This window comes from Nothoprocta perdicaria, unplaced genomic scaffold (genome assembly GCF_003342845.1).
Source record: "Nothoprocta perdicaria isolate Ctin4 unplaced genomic scaffold, notPer1 scaffold_38, whole genome shotgun sequence".
NCBI lineage: Eukaryota > Metazoa > Chordata > Aves > Tinamiformes > Tinamidae > Nothoprocta > Nothoprocta perdicaria.
In genome coordinates, this window is record NW_020455621.1 from 1005135 (window position 1) to 1026551 (window position 21417).

Genomic DNA, 21417 nt, shown 5'->3' on the forward strand with positions numbered 1-21417 from the left:
TGCCCTGCAAACTTTTTCGTGGTGTTACTGTGGTCCAGCCACAAACCTAGCACTGGTGCCCACCCATTCAGGAAACAGGCACATTTCTGCAGTATTTCTTGTAGGTGTCACATCAGGGGCCTAGGAACGAACCATTTCTGATGCTAAAGAAGCAAGGGTAGCTCTGGAAAGGCTACATGCTGCAGTTGACAGTGCAGGCCCCTTGCAGGAGGTTCATAATCCTTGCATTTTGGGGGACATTCTCCACTGTTGCACTCCCCTCCTGTCAGTGAATGTCAGAAGCCGCTTTTCTAACTTGAGGCACTTGCACCAGAGCGGAGATGGAGTCTCATCAACTTGAGCAGACCAGTCCCTRAAACAGCCCCACGTTTTCCACCAGACTTAGGCACATAATTCATTCCTAGGGGCATGAAATGCCTGGATTTTATTAGGAGTCAGGCAGCTAAACTATTTTGGATAGGGGGCCAAAGAATCTAAGTAATTTGCAACAAAAAAACCCACAAGACTTAAGGTCCTACTTGGAGAAGCTTAACCAGGCCCCAGTTTAGTAGGGGTAGATACATAAGTATGGTCAGCCATAGGTGCGGAGTCCCTAATTTGAGAAAACAAAACTCCAGCTTTGRGGGTTTCCTTATTGAGCTGAAGGGGAGATGAGAAAAATATTCAAGACCCCGGTACTGTTAGCTTCCTTCTCCTGCAATTTGTATTATGTCTATTGATTTTTTTTTCCTAAACATGGGTCTCTCCCGAGTTGCCCATTTTTCATGGCATCTCAGGGGTTCCRCGACTGCACTGACTATTTAAGAACATTGATAAGTTTTGTAAGTAAGGGTGAGTTTTGTCAATGCAGGGGTCTGGRAGAGCGCAGGGAAGCCCAGGCAGCGGCAGAGGACGCCGAGCCCGTGCCCTCTCCGCRGGGCTCGTGTCCGGCTGCCCTGCGCTGCTCTAGTGGCGACACCACGGGCGGGAACCAGCTACAAAGTGGAGGCTCTGCCGGGCGCTCTGACACCGCAGCCCCTGCGCGAGCAGAGGCCCTCAGCAACCCCAAGCAGAGCCGAGCGCTCCCGCATGAAGCCACGGAGAGCAGAAGGGCAAGACCAGAGGTGATCTGGCCATGCTCATCCCTCTATCTGTGCATTGGGATGGACGTCTTACATTCCAAAAAGCTCTTCTTGCACCTTTGCTCTTGCAGTTACATTTTGCTGTGTGGGGTGGAGTTGAGATCCATTCGTACCTAACAGGTTGCTGGCAATACCTCCATGCGGTCTGTGCTGAGGGTACGTCAGGGCTTTGGGCATCTAAACTTGTATTCTCTCATTGCTTAAAGTGGCAGCCCTACCAGGCGCACTGTACATGGTATTTCTGTAGAAGTAAGAAGTAGAATGAAATGGCAGTTCCTGTCTGTACTGAAATTAGTGGAAGGAAGAGCAACATTCATCACCCTTAACTCACCAGAATGGAAGTTAGGCAGCTGGCCTCATCTCCGAGTTTCCTCTGCGCTCAGTGTAGAGCCGTCAGCAGCCTGTTGCCCACGGAAATAGGGGCTCTGGGTGAGATGAACTGCCCCCTCCAAGTGCCACTCCTAGTAATCTACTGCAGTAATCTGGAAGATTACTCTTATGTTTTAAAGCTTCATCTTCAGGCCATGTCTAGTTAAATCCAGCCAGGGAAATGAAAACCAACACTGTAGAGATGAGGGCCCTGGTTTTGACACTCCGTCACAACTGCACTTTGAAGGTAGCACAGGAGACGTCCCCACATTATGAAGCTCTTGAACAGCTGTGATCTGTGATCCTGGGACTTGTTTCTTTGAGCCCTGGGGTTGTCATGAGGGAGAGTCCCAAGAAGAACGGGCTCTCTGGGCCCAGGCCTGGACTTCTGCCACAAAACACTTGTGTGAAGGCACAGCCAGTGACAGCCCCTTTGCTTGCTCTTCATCGCAGCCCCATCAGCGCTCCTGGTGTTAGTACTAGTGCTTCACAGTCCAGCACAAGCAAAAGAACTGCATTTCTGTACTTTTATTTGGGAGCAGGTGAGGAGGGAGGGAAAATAAATGGGGAAGGGGAAGTTATAGCATTGAGCTCAGAGCTGAAGGGAGGTGACAAATGTCACTGGTTTTACCACCAAAACGGTTAAGTTTCTTCAAAGAAGACAGTTCTCTGGGGATTTGTGGGGGAAACCTACAGAAAGCACATACCCGAGTCCCGTTGCAGATCAGTGACTAGGGCCCCAGCACCTGCTTCACTACGTGTGCACCACGCCGGGCAGCACATCCTCAGGAGGCCTGTGCACRGGAGCCCTTCTCCTCCCTACCCAACACAGAGCACTGCGGGGTGCGGGTGCTGCACGCACAAACACCTCAGAACCCGCGCCCGGGCAGGGGCGTCCCGCGTGCGGAAGGCGGCGGCAGCCACGTAGCCGTCACTCGAGATGACGCTCCTGCCGCCTGTTCCTCCACACACCCACGCACGTGGAGAGTCTCCCAGGTTCCTTCCTCGGYCACTGCATGGAGTGAGCAGAGGGTGACGTGGTGGTGGGTAGAGAGGGTCCTGCTCCTGAGACTCTCCCAACRTGGAGATGTTCGCTGTGGGGTGGAGGTGGCAGGAGACTGCCATGCCCTGACACACTCGTCACGCACGAGCCCCCGGCATTTCTGTGGAGGAGAGGAACTAGTRAAGAGTATGGGGGTTTGGCCATCCCTCTGGCCAAGCAAATAGCAACGAACTGAACAAAATGCTTGGCACTGTGCAGCCATAAAGTAACCCGTGATGTTACCTGGTGTGAGGTGGAGCACTGGCAAATCAGGAGGGTGGCAGCAAGCTCTAGGAGATGCTGTGACTTTATGGGCCTTTGCCCTTCTGCCATCAATCATGGGCACTGGGCCTGCCCTGCTAGCCAGAGGCTCACTGGTGGCCAAATGTTGTTAATGTTGGCCCATGGGGGCCATGCTGGGTCACAAAAGGATGGCTTTGTTGCCCCCTACCCTCCCCACACACTCCTATTCTCCAACTCCTTCCTCTCCCCTCTCCTGAGGGTTTCAGGCATGTTCTTTTAGAGCKTGCTGTTCCCTCACCCATCCTCTCTTCCCTTCTCAGCTTTGCGCAAGGCTCAGCACACACTGTGCTTCCACACACCCTTCCTGCAGGTGTTCCTCCCATTCAGATTTCTGCCTTGGATCAAGGCTACCTGAGATGTCAGTGGCTTGGAAAGCTATGGTTAGCATCCAAGCCTTTCACCCAAGAGCCTGTACCAGGTATACGAGAGACTCTTCTTCAGAGCTGAAAAAGTAGCAGAAAAAGCCACCAGTCCTTCAAGAGTTGAAAACAGTGTTTGGACAGGGGAGAACAGGATGGAGCAGTGTCACTGAGACCTTTTGTGACACTGAAAAAGGGAGAGGAAGGTTTTTATCCTCCAGGGCCTGACCAGGGATTCTGTCACCTTGGCACTTTCCAAGTTTCACTCGTGCAGAAGCATCTCTTATCAGGCTTCTTCCTCCCTTTCCCACTCACATTCCTGACAGGGCACTCCCCTGTCAGGGCCTTCCCCATCTTCCCTAGTTGCCAGCTTTGTTCTCCTCATAGACTGCTCAGCCTGGCCAGGATCTCAGAGGTCTAGTTGAGCAGCAAAGCCAAACACGCCAAAGTGCAGCAATGGCCAGAGAGGGTACACAGGGCAGTGTCTAAATAAACCACAAAAAAAGACTTAAGCAGAGAGATTGTGCTTGGCGGAAAGGCCTGTGCTTTGAATGTCACTCTGCATGAGCATACAAGGCACAGGACTGCGCCCTGTGCGCAGACTCCACCACACTCCTCCTCATAACAGCATGGGTACAAGCGACACCGAGCCTCACCGAGACCCTGCCCTGTCTTAATGTCCTCGTCATGTTCGAGAGCAGAAGACACAGTTAATCACGTTCCCCTCTGCCCCATRCATTTGCACCAGCTTAGTGTATTTGTAGCCCTCAGCATGCGTGCAGACACAGTTACTACACTCATTGCCAAGACCACTTTGCCAAAGGGACTGCACATAGCTTTYCTAGAAAAGCTATACTTTGCTATTCCAGTGCCAATGCAAAAGCACACACCTTCCTTGCAGGTCTTGTGCAGGACACAGCAGGCACACACARTCCATAGGACACAAATGATTACGTGCATCTTTGCTTGCACTGAGCCTCCTGTCCTGTAACCAGGTGGACAAACACATGCTCTGTTTCCACCACACACGCAGTAAGACCACAGCTAAACCAGGCACAGGATCCGCTGTTCTTCCAGAAGGACCTTGTGGGTTACGTAGTATTTCCCATGGGGCAGATGAGCATGTGAACACAGCCTAAGTATTTTCTCATTGGGAGCACGAACACACACCTCCAACAGCAGTTTGCATAAAGGTGACTATACCATTGGAGCTCGCACCTACTGTTACAGCTCGTGCACTACACACTTGCAAACTATCTATCTATCTATCTATCTATCTATCTATCTATCTATCTATCTATCTATCTATCTATCTATCTATCTATCTATTTCCCTTAAAGCACCGCTTCGCACTGCCTAACGAACAAACCCAAACCGCTCCAGAGGCGAGCGCGCCTCCAACGGCCGCCCAACGGCCGCCCCGCCCCTCCCCGCGCGCATGCGCGGAGCCCGCCGCCCAACCGCCGCTCTGGGCGGCCCGCTCCGCGCGCTCGTGACTTCCGGCGCAGCTCAGCGCAGCGCAGCGGCCCCGCGGCCCGCCCGGGCGGCGCGATGGAGAAGCTGCGGCGGGTGCTGAGCGGGCAGGACGACGAGGAGCAGGGCCTGACGGCGCAGGTACGGCCCGCCGGGGCGGCCCCGGCCTCGGCCAGGCGCTCCCGCCTGCGCCGCCCCGGTCTCGCCCCCGCGGGGCTGCAGGCGCCTTCGTGTCCGCGTCGGGAGCAGAGAGCCGTGGGGCGCGGGGCGCGAGCGGCAGCGCGCGGGGTGTCTGCGCCGTGGGGGCCCCGCCCGGGCACCCGCCCGCCCGCTCCGAGGTGCCTCCGAGGGAAGAAGTTTGTCTCGCTGCCCTGGTGGCTCCGCTTCGACGGTTTCGTTTTCCCCGCCTGGCTCCCGGTTAACGGGGTGCCCTTGTCGTGTGTGTGTGTGTGTGTGTGTGTGTGTGTGTGTGTGTGTCTGTCTATCTGTCTGTGTCTGTCTCCTTCCTGCGTGGCCCTGGTACCTGGGCCGCAGATGAGCAATGGGTTATTTAAACTGCTTTTCCATTTCTCTGTGCTTCTGAACCTGTAAAAGGCAAATACACTTCTTTTTCTTTTCTTTCTCCTTTTTTTTTTATCAGTGGCAATTTTATGTATTACTGCTTTGAAGTCTATTTTCTCTGTGTATGCGTTCATATATTTTATTATTTGTTTCTTAACTATACCCTTGAAGTGCTATTAAGCATTCTTATTCCTCCCCCTGAAACCTTCCTCGGCTATCGCTGCATTTGAACACCGTGCCCTCCAAGGGTTTCACTTCCAGTTTGCGGGGTGCTGAGCACACCCTTGACGAGCTGGTTGCACGTTTAGCCAAGTCAGCTGCTGTTGTCTGGGGYGGCTGCTCGCTCAGGTGCCGCCTGTGCGAAGGACCCAGGTCCTGTCAGCAACAGGGTCCTGGGGTGCAGTGGGCTGCAGGGCAGTCAGCGTCTGGCCTGTGGCTAGTAAACCCTGCTGGCCAGTGCTGCCTCCGCGTCCCTGCTGTGTGGGATGCGCTGGTGCTGGTGTGAGGCCCCTGGCTTTGCACAGAGTGGCCGCTGGCCAACGGGATTCAGGAGCTCAGGTTCTGGATCCCGGCAAGGCAGCTAAGTCACATCCAGATGTGATGCTGCTCGGGAAGCAGGCTGGGCCCGTGCTGCTTCACACCCCAGTTAACCGGCCCCGTGGGGATGCCTCGCCTGATCTCCTCTCAAGGTTTACCAAAGAAATGCCCTGCTGTTAATCTTCATGCTAACAGATATCAATTCCGAGAAGTCTTCAGGACCATTTTGTATGTGGCACAAATTGTGATAAAGAGACTTGATGTTGCCATGGTTGGTTTAAGGYGGGAGTCAAAAGATAAATATCTAAACTTTGAATAATTTTAGTTTTGAGATGTATGTTCTCAGAAAGGGGGAACTGAGCCGAGACTCTCATTTGTTGAATATTAGTAACCAAATAGCTAAACTATATATAGTATAATTTGATTATTATATATAATAGTGTTATAATGCGATGAGACTTAAATAGCAAGAACATGTACACATTCAAAAGCTATCCTATATGCTATAGAAGCAAGCATGGAAACTCGATACTGAAAGATCTGCTTTGAAGTAAGAAGAAACCACTCAAGAATCAACCTGTATTTCTTTCGGTTATGCAGCCTGTATTTTCCATATCTCTCAGTACACGTGTATCTGCTAGAATATTGGAAAATAAGCCAGTTGGTAAAGCAAAACTAGTTACTGAAATTCGCARAAAAAAATAGAGAAGATCATTTTTTAAAGATAAGACTGTGAAGAAAAACACAGGATTCCACTTTTTTGTATTAAACCATTCTATATTTTAGTTAAACTCTTGAAATAGTGATGCATTTAGTTAAAAACAGTAGCCCTTTCTTAGGGATAGCTGATGGCTGTATAATTAAGACACATTAAGAGCTTGATCCTTTGGCTCTACCTAACACTGTTTTGGATTTGCGTTTTCTCAGCTACTTAAATTTGCTGTGAAGAAAAAAAAATGATTAACTGGTAGAAGCTGCTCTTAGTCTGTAAAAGATTAAAAAGAAATCCTGCATGAAAACTTTTGCAAGCTTATTTTTAAGGGGAATAGGAGCACAGATTAAAGGTCAGAAAAGCAAGAAGTGTTTTGCTGAAAGGCAGCTTTCTGGGTGTGATTTATTGTGTGTCCATGGCAAGCATGCCCTGTTCTGTAGGGATACAGCTCTCTGTCGCTTGCACCTTGTGCGTTGGACTGTTGCAAGGGCATCCCTTATGATTTGAGAAGTCTGCCTTCCTGATTCCAGTTGCTGCTTTGGATTCCTGCCTGATTTCTGGGTGCTCTTGTTYATTTCTTAGTTCTCTTGGAGTCTCCTATGGATGAACATATTTGCTGCTTGTCCAGGAGTTGGGCATTAAAGCCCAGCTATAGAAAGCCAAGGGTTTCTGTTCTTTCTCCTTCTCCCCTTTCATTTTGTTAATTGCTTAGAAACAAGTTGCCAAGTGGCACAGCAAGAAGGACAGGCCTTATGGGAATTCCCTCCCACMCTCCTTCACAGCTTTTCTGGGGAAACTCTCTCCAGATATGGAATCAGTATWGCAATTTTGTCTGTTTTTCTAAGTAAAAGCTACTGCCTCTACAAATACTGTAGAGTGGTGTGCCAGCTATTTTTGTCTGAAGTTGAGGTTGAGCTGTACAGCTTATATCAGATAGTGCTAGAGAAATATGCCAATCATCCTGACTTTGTTGACTGCTTTTCCTGTAAACACAGCTTAAACTGCTTTYTCTTGGGATTCTTATTCATAGTCACCATTGAATTTAATTGTGAAAAACTAAACTTAAAAAACTAGTATTTCTGTTACTTTCCTGGCCATCTTGTTGCCTGAAATTCCTGCTCATACAGTAGACACGGCACAATAGCCTTGGGCCATTTCCTCAACTTCAACAGATCATTGCCTGACACTTCGATTACAGGCTGAAATCTGTATTTTAAATTAAGTGCGTTTTAAATTGTTGAAGAAAGTACCTGTTATTCCACTTCTGCTGCAAGGTGCTTCACCACAAGGGTGAAACGGATATCTCAAAGTTTGCACTTCCACTAAATCCAAATGCACCAGCACCTAAGAAAATGCAACTGAGAAACTGGAGTTCCATGGTTTTGGTTATTGCATTAACTAAGTGTAGCTTGAGATCATAAATAGTAATGGTCTCAGGATAATTGGAGGATCAGACTTCATTTTAATGCCTTTTTTTTTGTTTTTCAAGTTTTGTCATTATGTGAATGCTGTGTTGCTAAGATCTGGCAGCCCTTGCTCATGCTGTTTAGCTTTGTGTGCAGTTCATGTACACATGATATTACCGATCCAAGGTTTTAATAATTATATCTGTAAAATGTATTTACTGTATTAAGCTGTTTTTAAAATTGCATTTTAAAATTGACTTTTTTTCTSAGCCTTTTATGTTTCATTTGTCTGCATTCTTAGCATTTTTTCTCTGAATAACCATTGCAGGTTATAAGCTGATAAACTTGAAGAAACACTTTTCCTTCATCCTCTCATGTGTGTCATGTGTTGGGTCAGCTGATAGTTTTAGCTCACCAGCCCTTCCTTTCTGGGCTAGAACTGAAAGGATTTTACGTTTTTTATGTACGTGTGATTAGCTGCATGAACAGATAAAGCCAAAAGCATGATTCAAATGTGCATCTTTCCTTTACCACCAGCTCTTCCTTCCTCCATTCCCCATCCATATAGGAATTTATGAATATGACTGTTAAATATGGCTTCAAATATTAAAATATGTTTTAGTTACTCTTTTTGTCTGTCTCTTTAATGCTTACATAAGGATAAAGAGTCGGACCTAATGAGGTAAGTAGCGTCCGCAGTCCTTTGGAAAGATCTGTCTTAGCTTCTGAACAGAGAAAAAGGGGCAGAAAATTCAGTACTGTGGTGTGTTCTAGCAGTGTGTTCAGCAAGCAGGCAAATATGAAGATTATTTTTAATAATCTGATCCTCTGCCCATTAAATATTCCAAATATTTAAGAAAAAAGCAAGCACATTTGGAGTCCTGTCGTTTTTCTGCTTTGAAACAACTGTATGAGAATTTTAGGTTGTTGGAGGTAGCTGAGGAAGTGATTAGTAGGCAAGYAGCCATGTTTTTTAGGCTAGTTTACATAACTGGGATTTTTTTTTTTTTTGAAGGAAACTATTTTCAGTTAAACATTTAAAAGCCACATTTTCTTTACTATTAAAATGTTTCAAAACTGTTTCTAATATCTGCCCCCCTCGCCTTTTTTTTTCCCCATTCCTCCCTTTCTTTCAAGGTCCTTGATGCCTCAACACTCAGCTTTGGTACCAGAGTCAAATGGTTTGGCATATGTTTTATTGCTGGCATTGCGTGTTCTATTCTTGTAAGTAAAGTATGTTTGTTTATTTGTTTTTTCACAGTTTTTTTGTTAAGGTTCTGTAGTAGAACCTCATAAATATTAACACTTTATACTTTTTGTGCATGCTTTATATCCTGAAGCCTATATTTTGCATCCATAAACCTAATTGACATTAAAATACGTAATTAATGTATAGGGGCTACTGGTGTRTAAGTTCATTTTCTGACAGTCTTACTTCCTCAAAGGAGACCAGGCCAATGTAGCATTCTGTGTGGCATACTAGGAAGGAGCTTTTGTTTAGTAATCTTTTTTTCRTAACTTTCACGGAAGGGGAAAGCTTTAAGAAGCTGCCAGCATTATGCCTCACACAAACCAATGAATACTGCCTGTGGGARCGTGTTGGCGCCTGGGAAAGCTGCTGCACTGTGGCTGGTTTGGGGTTGGCAAAGCATTTGTTCAGGTCTTGAACATGAAGTGTTGGAAGGAGGCTCGGGCYTGCAGTTGAAAGTCAAAGTCTTAATTGATGGGGTCTAGAAAAGCATGATGTGGCTAAGTGGTGCTCCAGGGCAGTTCTTCTGCATATAGGGTAGTAGGTGAAATAAGAGTGGGTGGGTATTTGGATTGAGGTTATAGGGGAGAGKTATTGCTGATTTTCTCTCCTTATGCGATTTTTTTTTTCAGTGAAGATTGGTTGGATTTGGGCTCTTCACAGAGCAAGTCAGCAGGCAGCCCCTTGGCTCGCACACGAGGCAGCTGCTTGCAGGTTTTGTGGCGACTGCCAGGGAGTTTGTCTTGCCCTGTAGTAACTGCTCCCAGTAGAGTGGAGCRGTTGATCTGGCCTTGTCTATGTTGGCTTCTTTGCTTAGGTTACTGCTGCTTCATTGGCATTTAGCATGAAATTCCCTAAGTCCAAAGAGGGATATTTGACAGGGAGGAGGAAACAGTTGTGGAGAAGCAGTTTGTTTGCTGTTTGAGGTAAATATTAAATGATAGTGACTCACTGGATTCTCTTGAGGGTGGGACCCTCTGGTTTCTTATCTAAACTCAGTTTGCTAAGGCTGCATGAGACCTCGAGATAAACCTGAACTATTGTGGTCTTTTCTGAGAGATCTTGTTTCAGTAATAATCCACTCTGTAAAGGAACTAGAGGTTGGTATCCTTCATATTGAATCCATACTAAGTACAGTGGCACAGACTCTGGCCAGATGCATGTTGTACAGGTCATGGAATTCATAACGGAGGAGCTTGAGTTTGGGCTAAAAATCTTTAGTTTTTAGGGTTACTTGAGTAAAAGCTTCCCTCCAACTTCCTTCAACCTTTCGCACCAAGAAATATATAACTAATATAATTATGAATTTTAGTATTCATATGAAATGGCATGAATACTAAATACATAGTATTTACACAAATACATAGTATTTTAACCTCAGTTTCTGGACAGATTACAGTTACACCTTGTTGCTGTTTCTCAGACTTTAGGCATTGTGCCAGGTCTGTATCAAGAAGTCCCTTTTCTAATTTAGAATACTAGAGAGAGAGAGAGAGAGAGAGAGAGACAGCTATGTAAATATACATCTAAAATTATTTCAGAATTTACTTGATATTTAGATTTTGTATATCCAAAGCTGAGGGATGAATGAGTTTTCTTTAGCTGGTCAGTACTGCAAACAAGTGTATTTTATTTCGATTTATCTCTGCAGAGAGTAACCTGTCTTTGTTAGTCTTCCCTTGCTACTTTCTGTGATTTCCTGCTCTGTACTAATTGACCCCAAAGATTACSCCTGAAATTGCAATTGGGTAGTGTTTTGATTGTAACTTAAGCTGTGTTTCTTCTTTATCTTAAAAACCATCAGAAAATCTGGGATTTTTAGTGTTTTAGTGAAATTGAGAGAGTGTCTCACTAGTTTTTAGAATATTTAATTTCAAATTCTGTAAAATGCTGGACTGAGTCTAGGTGCCTTACTGGAGGAAAATGAGATTTTAGATGTTAGTGTTTATGACATTTTTCCCTTTGTGCATTATTTATCTATACTAGCAAATCTTAAGAAAGCTGAAATTGTGTTACAAAAACCTAAGTAAACATTGCATAGTTGTGAAATACATTGCTAAATATATTAAATCAATACATAATTTTGCCAGCAGGTGGCTGTAGGAGCCTGCTTCGTATTGGCAACAAGAAATTCCTGAGAACAGTGTGTTGCTCATATATGTTAAGATGATTTTCTTCAGAGTCTTTGAAAATAAATATGTACTGTGCATTTTAAAATAGTTGACTAATTACAAACATGCAAATGTTCTGTCTTGTGTAGGGAACAGCATTGCTATGGCTCCCGAAGGGAATCAAACTTTTTGCAGTGTTCTATACTCTGGGAAATATTGCTGCATTAGCCAGGTAGGCTTTCATAATTATCCTTAATAAGAAAGTGCTCTCATTTTCGACCATTTCTGGAAAATGTTGTCCATTTTRTGTATCAAGAACTTAGTATAAACACCCTTGATTTTTATGTTGGAATGCTAATAGCATAAAAATCTTATATAGTTCTTCATAATCACAGTTAATGAATATCAGTTATGCATTTGTTCTTGCCTCRGTATTATGTCTGCTGTGATTATTTCATAGATATCTTGATTGCTGTGTGGAGCACGAATAACAAGTTGTTGGCTCAATGTTCTGGGCTTTTTATGACTTCTTTCTGCTAGTTGCAGAGGTACTTCAGTTTTGGCCAAAAAAATGGTGGTCTTTCACTTGTAGATGTCTTGTTAAAAGCAAGAGGGCTCTTCCAGTAACAGAGAGACCTTCCTTTCTTTTCTTCTTTTTTTTTTTTTTTTTTTTTTCCCTTGGAAAATACTTTGAAAAAGGAGAGGTTCAGGAAATTTTAAATATGAGGCCAGGCAGAATATAAAAGTTCACCTTGTGTTTCTTTAACTCTTGCTCAGTTATTTGCAGTAGTCAGTTAAGATTGTGGCTTTTTTCATAATTTTATAGCTCAGCAGCCAAGATAAGAACATTGAGAAAAGTTAGTTTGCAGTGAGCTAAATTTAAAATGTTTTTTTCTTTYCTTTCCTACTAAAGTAAGAAAATGTCTTTTTTTCTTTTTAACTTACGGATTTCTTAGGTCTGTGTATGCCTTAAAAATGAAGAGAGGGGGATGTATTCATAAAGCTGCTAGTAGGAGAGCATCTGGTATGGGAGATTATGTTTCAGTCTCCTCCTTGGGAGACTCATCCTCATCTTTAACCATAGAAGGTGCTTGGTTCACTAGGCTTATGGCTGATTCTGAGCGGGAGCTCACACTGCCCAAATGACTTTCACTTCTTGTAACCAATATTATCTAGGAAGTGGATTGAATTTACATTTTTGACTCCACAGTGAAGTTTTCAGACCTCAAATCTAGAATCATTCTTGCTCTTGCTGGAGTAGTACCTTTAGCAGTATGATTGGAAGAGACTAGTATTATATACTTGAAGACAGAATTGTTACTGCTTTGAGTATGAATTTTGTTTCAGAGAGCCACAAAATAGTTGAAGTTAAAGGGACGAACAGAGATGACCTGGTCAAACCAGCTCTGCTCAAGCAGCAACCTTAGAGCAGGTTGCCCATGACCCAGTCTAGTCAGGTTTGGAGTATCCCAAAGAAGGGAAGCTGGTCAGTCTCTCCGGCCAACCTGTTCCAGTGTGCAACAGCCCTAAAGGTGAAAAAGTGTATTCTTGCATTTAAATGGAATTTGCTGAGTTTCAGTTTGTGTCTAGCRCCTCTTGTGCTCTCTTGGGCACCTCTGAGGGAAGTCTGGCTGCATCTTCCTCACGCCTCCCACCACGTATTCATAAACACCAGGAAGGCCCCCCCGACTCTCTTCTTCTCCACGCTACACAGCCCCAACCCTCTAGGCCTCCTCTTGTGTGTCGAGTACTTCCTTTAATCATCTTCATGGCTTTTCACTGGTTCAGTCCAGCATGTCCCTGTCTTTCACATGTTGAAGAAGCTCAGATTTGGACCCAGTGCTCCAGATGTGGCCTCACCACAAAGTCACCTCCAGCCTGTTGGTAAAGTTCTTCATAGTACAGTGCAGCCCAGGAGACTGTGGGCACTCCTTGCCATGAGGGTACATTGTTGACCTGTGTCCCATTCATCCACCAGGACCCCCAGTTCCTCCTTTGCCAAGTTGCCAAGTTGCTTTCCAGCAGATCAGCCCCAGTCTGTGCTGGTTTGTGGGGCTATTCCTCTCCAGGTGCAGAGGAATTTCCCTCTGAATTCAGCAGGGAATTTCTGCCTGTTTCTCCAGCCTGTGGAGGTTCTTCTGAACGGCAGGGCACCCACCTGGTGCAGCAGCCACTCCAGGTTTTGCATCATCAGCGAGCTTGCTCATGGTGTGCTCTAGGCTGTCATCCAGCTTATGTTTAAAATATGTTAAATACATTAAAACAGGATTACCCCCCAGCACCATCTTCTGGGGGTGCTGCTAATGACTGGCCTCCAGTTGGATTTGGCACTGCTGAGGCAACCCTCCAAGTTCTGCCAGTTTGTCCCCCTCACTGTCTCTTTTTCTAGCCTGCTGGTTCATCTATCGGTCCTTTAGGATGCCCCGGGTCCAGAGCCTTACTGAAAATAAACAACATTTGCTGCCTTCCCCTCATCCACCAAACCGTCCGTCTTGTTGTTGAGGGTTATCAGACTGGCTAAGCATCATTTCCCTTTCACAAGTCTGTGCTGCCTATTCCTGGTCGCCACTTTGTCCCTCCTGAGTCTGGAAACAGTATCCAAGAGAACCGGTTGCTTCGTTGCCTCCCCAGCGATTGAGGTGAGGCTGACTGGTCTATGGCTGCTGGATCCTCCTCCTTGCCCCGCTTGAGGATAGGACATACCTTGAAAATACCAGTTGAGATTGAGAAGTGCCCTGTCCTGTTCAGCAGCAGACCATGTTTTTCCTAACCTTTTTGCTGTTCATGCATTTACAGAAGCCTGTCCTCTTGCCTGTAATGTCACCTGTCCCTGGTTCTGCCTCTTGTATCTTCCTTTCTATGTCTTTAGTCAGGAGCTCCTTGTTCACCCCTGCGAGCGTTCTGCTGCCTTTGCCTGATTTCCTGCTTGTTGAGAGGAGCTGATCCTTGGAAATCAGCCAGCTCTTTTGGAGCCCTCTTCCCTCCAGACTGTTTGCATGGGATTCTTAATGGAATTCTTCCAGGGAGGTTCCTGAGAAGACCAAAGGTTGCTGTGCTGTTTGTATCTTGCAGTTTGTGTGAACACAGAGGACCCAGAGTTGCTGATTATTTTCATTTTTCCTCCAGATAACTACACTGTAAAGGGAAGTTGAAGGTTTTGGTACAAACTGTTAATTTCTTTTCTTGCTGTTCTTGGACTTGAGTGCTGAATTTGGGTGAAATTAGAGCTCCTTTGTATGTAGTCTTGACTGTAGTTACTTGAGAGCCACCTGGATAGGAGGTTTAAGTGGAAGTTTTGGACAAACATTTGGTGTTAACTGTCTTGCCAAATGACTACTTTAAAAAAAAAAAGGCAAAATTAAGTTTCTTAGGCTTTGCTGGAATATGAATTTAATACTYTCAAAGGAAATTGATAGCTAAAGTTGACTGAATATGGATACTGTTTCTAGGACCTAAAATTCCTTGACTCTTTCCCTTTGTATGCTACAGGTGTCTGTTGCTGAACTCTGAAATGCCTTTCTTGCCATGTATAGTGATCTAATTGCTGGAAGCTGATTAATTACACGTGATCTTTTGCAAAGTGGGTGGTTGTGGGGTTTATTTATTGATTTTTGAAAGCAACTTACTGTCTGTTTTTTCATCTCTCCCATTAGCACRTGTTTCCTGATGGGGCCCCTGAAGCAACTGAAGAAAATGTTTGAACCAACAAGATTAATAGCTACAATTGTGATGCTGGTAAAATAGTTTTTAATACCTTAAACTAGTTTTTAATACCTTTTATCTATTTCTGCTCATTGTTGAGTTTTTCCATTTTATTTTAAAACTAAATGGGAGGCTTTTCTAAAGGGACAATATTTCTTTACATCTCCTTTATACAGATTGCTAGTGGTCAAGGGAATAACTGCATGTAATTACCTAATTCCTTCCTCTGTGAGTCTATGCTTTTTTTGATTATGCTTTCGTTAATCTAATCATTTGTAGTAAAATAGTTCTYACTAAATCCCAGTATTAGGTTGTTTAATTTTTAGCTTGTTTTCTAAAATGATTCCTTAAAGAACAGGGCTGCAGCAAGTCTTTTCATTCACCTCCTGCCAAAGTTATGTGATGACCAGGTCTGCCTGGGCAGTTGTCRGTTATGACTGTTCAGCTTACGAGTTTAGCACTTGCTTTGGTAGCTGTTTCATTCTCCCTGTCATGTTTCTAGTTGCTTGTGGCTAGTGTGGATAAGAAACCCTCAGTGAGCTCTCTGTTCTGCTGCCATAGGGGTTGTGTGTTCTCACAAACCTCCCATGAGGAAAAAACATGACAATTTTCTCATTTGAGAAGCCCTTGTTTTCCCACTTTCTTTGAAGGGGTTACTTGATCCTTGCTGGGACTCTGAACCTCTGAAAAATTGACTTACCCACTTACTTGTGCRAAGAAGATGCACAGCACGGTTGGGAAAAGAAGTGTTAGAAGTTTGCCTCTGACAGGGAACATGAATATGGGATGCAAACTAAGAATGTTTGGATGAAAAATTTCRGTGATATGGAAAAGAACTGGAAAACTTTTAAAGCATCTTTTGGTGAATCTTGACTGTTTTCTCCCCCACCCCCTCAGAAAACTATTCCAGGCTGTTTAGTGCAGGTTAACAAGAGCAAAGGTTCTTTAGTAGCTGAGAAGGTTTGGGAATCCTGGCTCTTTGAGCTGCCTAGCAGAAAGTTAGAATTGGAGGCAATTCAAGAGTTGCAAATGTGTCTGGAGAAATTAATAATAGTCTTATTTGGTTTTTTAATAAAATAGCAAAATTTCTTTTTCAGTGAAAATAAAATGAGGGCTTCATTCTGTTTTGTTAGCTACAGTGACATAGTGGGAACCAGCTGAGTTTTAGTGGAGGAAAAAAAAATAGTTCCAAATGATGGTTAGGTTTGCACAGATGATGTGATTAATTTTGGATAGTAAGTTGTCCCATGGGTAATGTTCCATGAAATATGCAAAGAAAACATGGAAAAAATGCAATWGTAAGCTGCCCTGTGCAAGATTCACATTTCTATAAAGTTTTSATTGCTTATTCTGTAAGGAAACTCCAGTTTTCAGGTGCTTGTGCTATTTTAAAAGGGTAGGATGAATGGGAATTCTTTTAGGATTTTTAGGAAAGAGATTGTATTTGCAATTTGGAGCCCAGACTGCCAGCTGATAGGAAGTAGACGAGAGCTGCAGGAGTAGCTTGAGCAAAGCTCCCTGCAGCTTTCTCCTTGTGCACGGGGCAGCTGCTCCCCAGCGCGCTCTCCTTCCTTGTTCCTGGAAGATGAAAATCACTGGCAGAAGCAGGGCCTGTGTCTGCCAAATGCACTGGTTGTGAGGGGGGGGGGGGGGTTGAATAATGGGCTGTTCATTGCAGCGCACATACCTGTCTTGTCAGATGCTGGTGATATGAATACTAGATTCAAAATGATACCATCTACTGAACGGTGTGTTAAACAAGCTGTTCTTAAGACTAATTGCATTAAAGGAAACTTTATCATCTTGGCCAGCCTCCCAGTAGGTAGGGCATGGGGCTTTGCAAGTTTTGCTCTGCTTCTGATTTAGCGCTTCAGGTTTCTCAAGTCGGTTCATGCCTCCTCTTTCTTCTGAACACTTGTCCCAACATGTCCCTTGTGTGCTGGAAAACACTGCTCAGCTTATTCATGGGTGCACATCTGGGAGGAGCAGCTGATGCCCCCGCAGGCTGGGCTGCCACATGCAGAGTCCTCACCASGCTGCAGCGATGGGCGGACAGGCACCTCGTGAAGCTCAACACGAGCTTGAAGGAATCGCCCCAGGCTGGGGGTGACCTGCTTGAAAGCAGCYCTGTGGATGGGGTTGTGCGTGAGCCAGCGGGATGCCCTCCGTGCCGAGAAGGCCGGTGGTGCCCAGGGCCAGGTTGGGAAGAGCGTTGCCAGCAGCTCGAGGGAGGTGACGGTGCCCTCGGCCCCCAGGCTGCGCGGRAGGGCTGTGTCTGGTGCGGTCCCGTCCCCTATGAGAGGGACACGGAGCTACTRGAGTGAGTCCTGCAGAGCRCTGCTRACATCATCAATGGGCTGGAACACCTAATGAGGAGAGGCTACAGGAGCTGGGTCTCTTCAGCCTGTAGAAGATAAGATTGGGGGTAACTTCTATGGAATCACAGAATCATTATGGTTGGAAAAGACCTCAGAGATCATAGATAGCCCAGTTATAAGCCATTCGCACCCTGACTGCTAAACCATGTCCCTCAGTGCCTCATCTACACGTTCCTTCGAACACTGCCAGGGATGGTGACTCCACCACTTCCCTGGGCAGCCAGTTCCAGTGCTTCAGCGCTCTGTCCATGTTCCAGTGTGAACATACACAAGTGTTTGTAGGCAGGATGTAGAGAGCATGGGACTGGAGTCTTCTCAGTGGTGCCTGGAGTAGGACAAGAGGCAACAGGTASAAACTGAAACACAGGAACTTAGGTCTGAACAGGAGGGAAAAACCCATTGTGAAGGTGACTSAGCACTGGAACAGGTTGTCTGGAGAGCTTGTGGAGCCTCTTTCTCTGGAGATAAGGTCCTGGGTGTCTCTGGGTGACCCTGCTTGATCCATGGGGCTTGACTAGATCATCTGCAGTGGTCCCTTCAAACCTCAACCATTTTGTGGTTGTTTAATACAAAAATCAAAATATAAGCACTCTGTGCCTCTTTGTTTCGTGAGTTTTTGAGTATAGTGATTACCCAATGAAATAAAAGCTGTGCTACAGCTGCTTGCTTCTATATGTGAGTATTCATTCTGTTTTGTTTGTTTTGTTTGTTTTTCTCCTTCTCATCCCATCTCCCCTCAGCTTTCTCTAATATTGACCCTCTGCGCTGTGTTCTGGGTAAGTGAGAATATTTTATTCCTCTAAAGGGCTTGGGGCTTAGCTTGCTGATTGTACCATAGCTTCCCAGTGAGGCCAGTGGTGAAGGAGAGGCGAGCCCTTGAGTGTCTTTGTGTGTGCAGCTGCAGTTGGGTTGGGSTGGAGGGTGGAGCGCCGAGCGGGCTGGCTGCAACGCGAGCGGGCTCCTCCGCCGGCACGGGATGCAGGCGAGGATGCAAAACRTACAACGTTGGTTCCTAGTCCGCAGGCTCCTGAGGAAAAGTGAAGAAAAGCAAGTTAAAATACCTTCTGTCCATAAAGTGCTCTATATTTCTGTTAAAACATACAGCGGTTTTTCAAAGCCACGAATTGATTTCCATAGTCAGATGTTAATGGGATGACAGATAAAGTGGAACTAGAATCGGTTTTAAGAATAGGAAGGAGGAGATAAGACAAGGGGCATCATCAATTAACTAAACTTTTTCAGCGGAGCAGACTGTTTTACTTGGTGGTGTTGACGAATGCAAAATGAACTAACTTGCAATATTTGTTTTGTTTTGACTTAGTGGGGTAAAAAAGGTTTGGCAGTGTTATTCTGCATATTGCAGTTCTTGGCAATGACCTGGTAAGATATTTAAAATTCATTTTAGCTTCTCCGTGCCCCTACACCCATATGATCACGAGGTTAYATATGTACACATACTTTGCATACTGTAACTGCCCAAGTACTAGCCTAAAACAGCATGTTTGGTTGGTTGGTTTAGCAAGGTTGTACAACTCCAGCAAAATCTATATGCAGTTACCTGGCAAAATAGTAATTCTGGGTATGTTCTGTGATATGTTTATTCTTGGCACTCCTGCAGGCCTTCTGTGCAGGGTTTTGCCTGCAAAGCCAGCAGTTGTGCTGAGTGTAAGCAAGCGCAGTTAGGGGAATGCTTGCGGCCTGGTACAGTTTCTGGATCTGCTGCCCTCTCCATAGGGATAAAACTGAGCTTAGGCAGTGTCCTTGGCCCAGGTGGGGTGTTTGTACCAACTCTTAACTCAGTCCCCTGTGATCACTGCTTTTGTTTGATCTTGCCCCACAGGCAGGAACGCCTTGGAGGACGGAGCACCCTTTAGTGGGGATGGGGGTGGATTTGTGTGGTGCTAGACCCAGGTAGATGCTTGATACCCGATAGGGAGAAGCTAAAACCCGGTTGCTGTGTGTTCAGTTCCACACTCATGAACTGTCCTAGAGCCTGGGCAGGAGAGGAGAAACCACGGCCTTCAGGTTTGCGAGAAGCAACTGGCAGATAGTAATGGAATGTGACACAATTGTCACACCTAAATAATACTAGGTGTATATTTGCATAGCTGTATATGTGTTGTCTCCTAAATTAGAGGRAAAAAAAATTATTTCTATTGCCTTGAAGGACAGTTTTCCCCAAACTTCCATCCACTTTGAATCTGGTGGTAATAGTAAATTTCTCTTTTCCATTGCTCATCAATTTAGCTTAAAATAAAAGTTATAAACTATATTAAAAAAAAAAAACAGAAACTGCAAATAGGAAACCCCTAGGAGTACACTTAGTTCTTATCAAGTCCCTTGTGTTTGTTTTTTCTTTTTTCAAGTAAGCATTAGATAAGTAATGTTGTTTGAAATTCACGAGAACAGATTGCTTTTCTTGCTGGAGTAAAGTGAAATAATTGGGCTCTAGGAAAGACATAACAATTCATCCGTATGTACTTTTTGCTCTTTTTCAGGTATAGTCTGTCATATATTCCTTATGCAAGGTGAGTTTTTGTAATTGCCTCCTTATTAACAGAAATCAACAGAAATCGGCTATCTTTATGTTGTGGAGGGGAACATAATCTCCTTTCCATTTAAACATACCCCATTCTGTGCAGAAAGGAAATGGAATTAATGGGCAGTGGCCTTTTCCTCCTTACCCTCAGTAGCTTCAGTTCTAATCAGAAGAAAAGCTGGTTTTGTGCATCACTTCASTTGTTTTTATTTGTCTTATTTACGGGCAAAAGAACTACCTTTTCCACAGACTGTTTTGAGTGGTACAATAACTGCCTAGTAATTTCTTTATGAATTACTGAGCTTCTTGCAGATGTGGAAAGCCATCACAAATCTCTAGAGGCTGCCCTTCCTAAAGGAAATGGTTACCCAAACCCGCCAGGTGCCAAAGAGCACTATTAGAAACCTTGTGTAAAGGAWCCACAAGGGTTGATTTACAACAGAATCGGAATGTTGTTGCTAGAAGCTGCACCAGCCTCGCAATGGGACTTGGCAAGCTGAGCTGCAGGGTGCCCTCTCATCCCGTGSTGACTGTCAGGGTCCTACACCACACACCACTGGGTGACGGAAATGTTTATCCTGCATTTCAAAATCACAAATGTGATAAAGAATATCAGAATCTGCATATAATTAATGGATGATATCTATAAATAAAGACAAATACCTAATTGACCTTTTTTTCTTTCCAAAGGGATGCTGTGATTAAATGCTTCTCGTCCTGTCTAGAATAAACTAAGAGCAGAAGCCACTTCACACTTTAAAAGCCAACGTCGTCTTTTGTGAATTTTGYTCAAAAAATCCTCTTCTACTCCTGAAATACCTAGTGACAATTTGGCACTGTCCTTGCCTTTTGCAGTTAGGAGATTAAATCATTTTTACTAGTATCGGTTTTAAAAAATAAATTGCAATAACTGTGTTTCTTTACACTGGAACGTGTAGGGTTTTTAACCAAAAAGTGCATCTAAATACTTTGTGGAAACTAGTCTTAAGTGCTTAAAGCTGTGTCCAATAACGCAGGTTAATCCTGGTCTAGGCAAGCCCCTGGAGTYGGGCTAGGATGCGCAAAGGCTTCATTTACAGTTTTGTCTCAAATTCGCCATGTACCATTTATATTTTCATGTTAGTCATTGTAAGCTTTTTCCAAAGACTGAGTTTTATAAACGTTGTAAAGATTTGATAAGTTATGGGCTGCTTTGAACTGTCTATACATGTGCTTTATGGGGGAAAAAGTTTAGTGAGAACATGTTAAAAGAGCTGTTAAATTTGCTGGACTTTATTAAACAGGTATATTTTAAACATTTTTTTTTTTTACTTTCACTCTTAAAATACTTTTTACTAAAAATAACTAGATGATGTATAAATGAATGATTTGTGAAATAAATGAATTTTGAAGGTGTCTATTTTTTAATTTAGAAACGAGAACTATCTGTCTACGGGCTGCATTTGACTAAGTATGAATGAATTGCTCCCTTGGAGTATTTTTTCTAACCAGTTAGAAACCCAGTATGGRTTTTAGAGGTGCAGAAGTGACTTCAGAGCTTCTTTATATCAATGGT

At 44.5% G+C, this 21417-nt stretch overlaps 1 protein-coding gene across 1 annotated transcript; it reads left to right on the plus strand.

Annotated features, from left to right (window-relative positions):
* Positions 1-4722: 4722 nt before the first annotated feature.
* On the plus strand, positions 4723-21164 carry SFT2D1 (SFT2 domain containing 1). The gene is made up of 8 exons (XM_026044741.1): positions 4723-4808; positions 9021-9107; positions 11393-11475; positions 14897-14978; positions 18064-18099; positions 18645-18703; positions 19822-19851; positions 20553-21164. Exons 1-8 carry the CDS (start codon positions 4746-4748, stop codon positions 20590-20592), a joined length of 480 nt encoding a protein of 159 aa, XP_025900526.1. The 5' UTR covers positions 4723-4745; the 3' UTR covers positions 20593-21164.
* Positions 21165-21417: the final 253 nt, after the last annotated feature.